General features: G+C 49.1%; 1 protein-coding gene across 2 annotated transcripts in view; it reads left to right on the top strand.

The window, feature by feature from the left end:
- Window positions 1-8,614, top strand: part of MARK1 (microtubule affinity regulating kinase 1) — a 192,986-nt gene that overhangs the window by 84,982 nt on the left and 99,390 nt on the right. Inside the window, exons 5-6 of one of the 2 annotated variants that reach the window (XM_083175129.1) lie at window positions 2,247-2,312; window positions 4,832-4,902. In XM_083175129.1, the coding sequence (XP_083031255.1) occupies window positions 2,247-2,312; window positions 4,832-4,902 (137 nt within the window). The remainder of the gene's footprint in view (window positions 1-2,246; window positions 2,313-4,831; window positions 4,903-8,614) is intronic. The other variant, XM_083175130.1, reaches the window with a different exon arrangement.

Genomic DNA, 8,614 nt, shown 5'->3' with positions numbered 1-8,614 from the left:
TGACTACGCTAACTGTAACACTACGCTACTTCTGACTGACTACGCTGGCCGTGCGAACACTAAGCTGATTCTGACAGGGACGCTGACTACGCTAGCGGGAACACTACGCTACTTCTGACTGACTACGCTGGCCGCGCGTACACTACGCTGATTCTGGCAGGGACGCTTACTACACTAGCGGGAACACTACGCTACTTCTGACTGACTACGCTGGCCGTGCGAACACTACGCTGATTCTGACAGGGACGCTGACTACGCTAGCGGGAACACTACGCTACTACTGACTGACTATGCTGGCCGTGCGAACACTACGCTGATTCTGGCAGGGACGCTTACTACACTAGCGGGAACACTACGCTACTTCTGACTGACTACGCTGGCCGTGCGAACACTACGCTGATTCTGACAGGGACGCTGACTACGCTAGCGGGATCACTACGCTACTTCTGACTGACTACGCTGGCCGCGTGAACACTACGCTGATTCTGGCCGGGACGCTTACTACACTAGCGGGAACACTACGCTACTTCTGACTGATTACGCTGGCCGCGCGAACACTACGCTGATTCTGACAGGGACGCTGACTACGCTAACGGGAACACTACGCTACTTCTGACTGACTACGCTGGCCGCGCGAACACTGCGCTTATTCTGACAGGGACGCTGACTACGCTAACGGGAACAATACGCTACTTCTGACTGATTACGCTGGCCGCGCGAACACTGCGCTGATTCTGACAGGGACGCTGATTACTCTAACGGGAACACTACGCTACTTCTGACTGACTACGCTGGCTGCGCGAACACTACGCTGATTCTGACAGGGACGCTTACTACACTAGCGGGAACACTACGCTACTTCTGACTGACTACGCTGGCCGCGCGAACACTACGCTGACAGGGACGCTGACTACGCTAACTGTAACACTACGCTACTTCTGACTGACTACGCTGGCTGCGCGAACACTACGCTGATTCTGACAGGGACGCTTACTACACTAGCGGGAACACTACGCTACTTCTGACTGACTACGCTGGCTGCGCGAACACTACGCTGATTCTGACAGGGACGCTGACTACGCTAACACTACGCTACTTCTGACTGACTACGCTGGCCGCGCGAACACTACGCTGACAGGGACGCTGACTACGCTAACTGTAACAACTACGCTACTTCTGACTGACTACGCTGGCTACGCGGACAGGGACGCTACACTAACTACGTAACGGGCGCAGTGCTATTACACAAGTGCCACATTTTGTATCCCAATTGCACACGGGAGTGAGAAATAACTACATAATAATCAGATAATACAGACTGGTCGGCCTGTGCTGGCATGATGGGGGCCCCATACCCAGTATTAGGGACCCCCAGTGACACAGACGCCTTGATGTACGGCCAGGGGCTTAGCCCTATATCTGCGGATAATATGCTCAACCTGTATCTTCTAGATGGAAGATTCTAAATAAAGAGAAATAGAATGGGCAACCTCCCATCCTCACTAGAACTCTCATCTTGGGGAATGTACCCCTTAAGGCTCCCATACACTAGGCCAACTTGTTGTAAGGACAGGTCAAACTCCATTTCCTTTGACCTCCCCAGGAGGGCTCACATATAATTTGTGACGTTTTTTACATGCAGGAGATTTCAAAACTCCCCTTCAAATCAGTGGCACAGTCACTGATTGGCTGAGAGAGCTGAATGGGCATCCCGAATCTCCTGGCCTGTTCCCCAGAGGATGCAGAGCTGGGAGATCGCCTCTCCTTCCTGGCACTTCCCTGCTGTGCAGACTATAGGGCCCACACCTACGGACCCGATCGGATGCGATAAACCACGATTCTGACCCACCTTATGCCCTACCCATCCTGACTCTGATCCGATACGGATGTCAAACACACTGGATTTGGCTCGATTTCACCTGATTTCTTGGTCCGTTCTGTCAGAACTAAAAGCTTGTCCGATTTCACCCGATTCCGAGTTTTTCTTCTGTAAAATAAAAGCATTTGTTCTCAGCATTCAAAAGGTTCCTTATACAGTATATACGGTCGCGCTAAGGTGTAGATGTAGCAAAACATTGTAGGAAAATTGGTGCTTCCAGCAATTTATCAGATTAGAGAGCTCATTTTTATACAGTGTAGTAAAGTAAAAGAAAGCTAGAATCTATTAGAAATGTTAGTAAATCTGCCCCTAATTCCGGAATGCAGGGTTACATTACAGCTTGTAACTTTCTTTTCTATTCTTTCAGTAAAACTTTTTGAAGTTATTGAAACTGAGAAGACCTTATACTTGATAATGGAGTATGCGAGCGGAGGTATGTATCTTCTCTATTCAGGTGTAATCTCCATGGATCTGTGTAATAAGTGTCTGCCTGTCCATTATGGCCCAAATTTGTGTCTCCCTCCACCAAATTTGGCACGGTGATGTTTGACAATTGTCAGGTTTTAAATCGTAGTCTAGGCCATGGAGGTGGAGCTTGTGGAGTCTCTGAATTGAACTTCCTTCAGGATGTCTACCAATGCCAAAAAGTGCCCTGTTCTGAAGGCCCAGGCTGACATGTACCAATGTAGGGGTTTGGGGCAGACATTGATTATGGGAAAGGGGAAAAGGGAAAAAATCTGCACAGGCTGCTGCTAGAGCACCCGTTTTGGCCCCAATTGAGACAATATAATGTATAATCGGAGGGGATGCAGCCAGAGACACTGTATAGTACGAAATGGAAAGGACAGAAAAGAGTGTCCTTTTTGTTGGTGCACAGAGGTAATTGGAAGAAATGTTTGTATTCAAATTACAATTCTTTATTATTAATTATTAAAAACTGTCATATTTGTGAAATATGAGAAGATTGTATACAGATAAACATACAATTGTGTGTCAAATAAAAACAACGGTGTCCTTTTGTCTATTCAATTATAATTTCTGTGGAGTGTTATATATTATGTCTTGGAATTAGATTTATATCCTCAGGAAATTTTATATAAGGTAATTATTGCACATTCATTGTGTTCTGATACGTTCAATGTCCCTCCAGATTGCTACAATTTGTTCAATCTGTTACGTTATTGTATGTGGATTAAATGTTACTACCACTGGGGCACAGCATCAGTTGATGTTTTCAGGCACAATGTTTCCACTGATCTTGTTATAGTGCTTTATTATTGCGTACTTGTGTGGGTTTACTCCGGGTACTCCGGTTTCCTCCCGCAATCCAAAAATATACTGGTAGGTTAATTGGCTCCCAACAAAATGAACCGTAGAATATCTGTGTGCGTGTACATGTGGTAGGGAACATGTACTATGTCCTCTCTCCCCTCCTACACTGGTGACTCGCACGGTCCACTCCTCCCCCATTTCCATCTGACCTGCTCTCTCCTTACACTCCCACCCATCCTCTGTGCTGCACTAAGGCGCCACCTCTCCTGCCAATTGCTACTTACTCCTATCGTCACCATTGCTGCTCCCTACCTCTGGACTTCTCTACCTCTCCCTTAGGGGGACATTTACTAAAATGGGAGCCTTATTAAAGATGGGATGTTACCCATAGCAACCAATCAGATTCTATTTCCTATTTAGCACCTTCTAGAAGATAATATAATGCCCCTTAAGGTGCCCACACACTAGAATGATTTTTTGGGGGGCCGATTTCCGACCGATATCGATCGGATGCGCACCCCCAGTGGATCTTTTGCTAAATCTTCTGATTGTGCGTGCTGTATGAAAGCTCCATAGTAGGAATGCACATGGGATAATGTTTGGTGAAGAGGTGCGTTTGTCAGGACGGACAAGAGACTTCAAGGCTAATTTATGCGCAGATCTCTCTAGTGTGTGGACATCCTTAGACTCTCCAGAGAACTTCAAACAGTTCCCAAGACCCCATCAGACGCAGCCAACTCTCTGCACCCCATGTGTGTCAGCCCTGTCTGTCTGCTTCAGGCTCCGCTATGTAGGGCTGACGTGTACGATCTCGTCTCCCGTATTACAATACATTGTCCTGGTCTGAAACCCAGAATAAGAGGGGTTTCCCCCCGCCCCCCCTCCTGCTTTTCCCCTTTAGATTGTGCTCTCATTTCCGTAGGACTGGCTTCTTCTCTGTTTTTAGTTTTTTACTATCACTACAATGAGTACATATTTCCTTTTTATATAAATAATAAACAGTTGCATGAATTGTTCTAGATTGAGATATATATATATATATATATATATATATATATATATATATATATATATATATATAATCAATTACATCTGTAATGACCCCTACACACACAGCCATATTTAGCCACTTTCTACGTGATCTGACTAGATTGCTTAGATAATGACCCTACATCGTTGGGGCTGTAGGGGCCAGTGATAGCCAGAGAACACTGTCCCTGACAGCTCGCTCAGCACACAGCACTGCCCACCACTGTGTGTGTAGGGACCAGTGATAGCCGGAGAACACTGGCGCTGATAGCTCGCTCAGTACACAGCACTGCACATTGCTAGGTGTGTAGGGGCCGGTGATAGCCGGAGAACACTGGCGTTGATAGCTCTCTCAGCACTGCACATTGCTGGGTGTGTAGGGGCCAGTGATAGCCGGAGAACACTGACAGCTAGCTCAGCACACTCGCTATGTGTGTAGGCCCCATAAGACACTGCGGTCACTCCAGTAGTTGTGTACTGTTAGTGTGGGGCTGACTGGGCAGACCAGCAACACTTACTGTACTACATGGCCCAGAAGGGTTCCGGTGATAGGACTGGTCCCTGTTGCCCTCTCTGATGGTAATGTCAGATCGGTCACTAAAGTTGTCCACTCATTGTCTTGTGTGTAATAAATGTGTTTTTGTCTTACAGGAGAAGTGTTTGATTATTTAGTGGCCCACGGGAGGATGAAAGAAAAGGAGGCTCGGGCGAAATTTAGGCAGGTAAAGGAGGAAATAAACAACCTTTTACAGTCTATGGCCAGGTGGTTTGGTTCTCATAACCCTCTGCTGGCAACGCACATGGACCCTGTAATAGTGCATGCCATATAAACCACGCTGTGGGGGGAGAAACCACTGGGGAGAAGACACAAGACACGCACTCCCACTGGGGAGAAGACACAAGACACGCACTCCCACTGGGGAGAAGACACAAGACACGCACTCCCACTGGGGAGAAGACACAAGACACGCACACCCTCTGGGGAGAAGACACAAGACACGCACACCCACTGGGGAGAAGACACAAGACACGCACACCCACTGGGGAGAAGACACAAGACACGCACTCCCACTTGGGAGAAGACACAAGACACGCACACCCACTGGGGAGAAGACACAAGACACGCACACCCACTGGGGAGAAGACACAAGACACGCACACCCACTGGGAAGAAGACACAAGACACGCACACCCACTGGGGAGAAGACACAAGACACGCACACCCTCTGGGGAGAAGACACAAGACACGCACACCCACTGGGGAGAAGACACAAGACACGCACTCCCACTGGGGAGAAGACACAAGACACGCACTCCCACTGGGAGAAGACACAAGACACGCACACCCACTGGGGAGAAGACACAAGACACGCACACCCACTGGGGAGAAGACACAAGACACGCACTCCCACTGGGGAGAAGACACAAGACACGCACACCCACTGGGGAGAAGACACAAGACACGCACTCCCACTGGGGAGAAGACACAAGACACGCACTCCCACTGGGGAGAAGACACAAGACACGCACTCCCACTGGGGAGAAGACACAAGACACGCACACCCACTGGGGAGAAGACACAAGACACGCACACCCACTGGGGAGAAGACACAAGACACGCACACCCACTGGGGAGAAGACACGCACATTTATGAGTACAGAGTAGAACTTTTCTCAGTCCACAAGGAAACTGTTGGTACAGATGTGCCCAGGCTCATGTTAAATGCATTGGCTGGAAGAAGGACTAGGCACAAGCACATGGTTATGCTCCTGTTCCCATAGGAATGCATGGTATGTACATACGCTATGACTTGTCCTGGCAGGATGTGTGTTTCTTGCAGCACTGCGTGTGCACAGGATCAGCTGTGATACCTGTGTACTACAGAGGCTTCATAGTGGCCATTCTGTACATTTCTATGTGCATATGGAACATAACTTAAGCTGTGTACGCACGGTGCAATTTGGTCGCTCAGCAATATATTTGGCTAAAGGTGCGTACACACGGGGGATATATATTGCTCTGTGTCTCCTGTTCATCAGCGACCAGAGATGGTCGCTGATGAAAAGGATCCTCTGCTGGGGGAGCCGCAGAGGTAATTAGCTGGTCGCAGGAGCAAGCTCCTGCGACCAGCGATTACAATGGGGCAGAAAACGGGAGCGCGCACCCAGCAATTTATCGCCGGGGCACACTTCCATCACTGGCAATATGGTCGCCTGTGACCATCTTCCCAGTGATTATAGGCCCTATCGCCCCCATGTGTACACAGCATTAAAATCTCTCAGCAATATATTGCTCAGTGTACTGGCAATATCTCTCAGCAATATATTGCTCAGTGTACTGGCAATATCGCTCAGCAATATATTGCTCAGTGTACTGTTTTCATCAGCGACCAGCTATTCTGTCTCTACCTCATTTTGACTAGAAATCCCGGGCTGGCAGCGGGAGGGCGTTCCCGGCGATTTATCTCCCACAGCACATGAAATCACTGGAAATATGGTTGCTCAGCGATATGTGCTGAAATCGCCCCCATGTGTACACAGCTTTAGGCCCCCATTTACCATTGATCGCATTTACAATGCGGAATATTACTGCCCAGGATTGCATTGTAAGATGCGATCATTTCGCCCCAATGTATTACCTGTCAGAGCCCTGTCCCTGCATTGCCTGGTGCTGGAAGCCGGGGGTCTGCGCCATGCGCGGTTACGCGCTGACCCCCCCCCCCCCCCCCCCCCCCACCCTAACCAGGGAAGCCCAGGAACAGAGCATTGTGTCCTCCTGGAGAGGAGCATGCTGGGAGGTATGGATAATGTAGGATTGCCAGCACCTGTGGGGAGCTAGGTAACTGATAAGAAAGGTGTCACCACAGGTGCTGGCAATCATACATTACCAGGGAAGTCCAGGAACAGAGCATTGTGTCCTCCTGGAGCGGGGCATGCTGGGAGGTATGGATAATGTATGATTGCCAGCACCTGTGGGGAGCTAGGTAACTGATAAGAAAGGTGTCACCACAGGTGCTGGCAATCCTACATTACCAGGGAAGTCCAGGAACAGAGCATTGTGTCCTCCTGGAGAGGGGCATGCTGGGAGGTATGGATAATGTATGATTGCCAGCACCTGTGGGGAGCTAGGTAACTGATAAGAAAGGTGTCACCACAGGTGCTGGCAATCCTACATTACCAGGGAAGTCCAGGAACAGAGCATTGTGTCCTCCTGGAGAGGGGCATGCTGGGAGGTATGGATAATGTATGATTGCCAGCACCTGTGGGGAGCTAGGTAGCTGATAAGAAAGGTGTCACCACAGGTGCTGGCAATCATACATCACCAGGGATGTCCAGGAACAGAGCATTGTGTCCTCCTGGAGAGGGGCATGCTGGGAGGTATGGATATTGTATGATTACCAGCACCTGTGGGGAGCTAGGTAACTGATAAGAAAGGTGTCACCACAGGTGCTTGCAATCATACATTACCAGGGAAGCCCAGGAGCGGAGCATTTCTCAGTACTTGTGTATTATCTGGGCTTCCAATATTTTCATCGTAGGGCAAAATATTGTGTCGCATCGCATGCAATCATATGCGACGCGATTGGACCCGATTTTATTGTACAGGCACCCTGATGGGTGATTACTATGTGAAATGCCGCACCCCCCCCCCCCCCCCCCCCCCATTGTTAACGCCACTCCACTAACAATGCCAACCCGAAGCGTGGCGAGCGCATCGGTGCGCGTCCTCCGGCCTTTTCATACCCCCACTATCCACGTCGGCGTGGAGTTGATTTTATATAGTGTGGGCGAGCGCAGCGAGGGGACGCGGATTACTTCACATATATTCCGCGTCCGCTCGCCACACTATATCAACTCCACGCCGACGTGGATAGTGGGGGTATGAAAAGGTCGGAGGACCCGTACCACCGCCACTCGTGGGCTCGCTGTGCTCGCCACGCTTCGGGTTGGCGTTGATACTGGGGTGGCGTTAACAATGGGGGGGCATTTCACATAGTAATCACCCATCAGGGTGGGTGTACAATTAAAAATCGGGTCTGGGGGTGCATTTAACATAGGAATCAGGCCTGTACAATGTAATATCGGGTATAATTGCATTGCATCACATCGCATTCCATTATAATGGCATGCGATGCGACGCAATATTAAAATTGTATACTCTGCCCGGGAAAGCCTCAAATCGGGTCCCATCACATCGCATGCTTTAATTAGTGTCATGCGATGCGATATATCGGGCGCCCAGATAATACACAGGTACCCATTTTTCTCCCTGAAAGAGAGGGTCAGGTAGGCAACCCTGCTATATATTCTCTCCTGAACAAAGGTGGAATTTCGACGGCGCTTGACTGGTTTGTTCAATATAGGTGATTTTTTTCCCCCTCAGATTAGTGCAGAAAAAATATAAAGAAAAGTGTATAAGTGACACTGATCAAT

This window comes from Crinia signifera, chromosome 3, assembly GCF_055691185.1.
Source record: "Crinia signifera chromosome 3, ASM5569118v1, whole genome shotgun sequence".
NCBI classification, from domain to species: Eukaryota; Metazoa; Chordata; class Amphibia; order Anura; family Myobatrachidae; genus Crinia; species Crinia signifera.
This window is presented reverse-complemented; position numbering and strand designations above follow the sequence as displayed.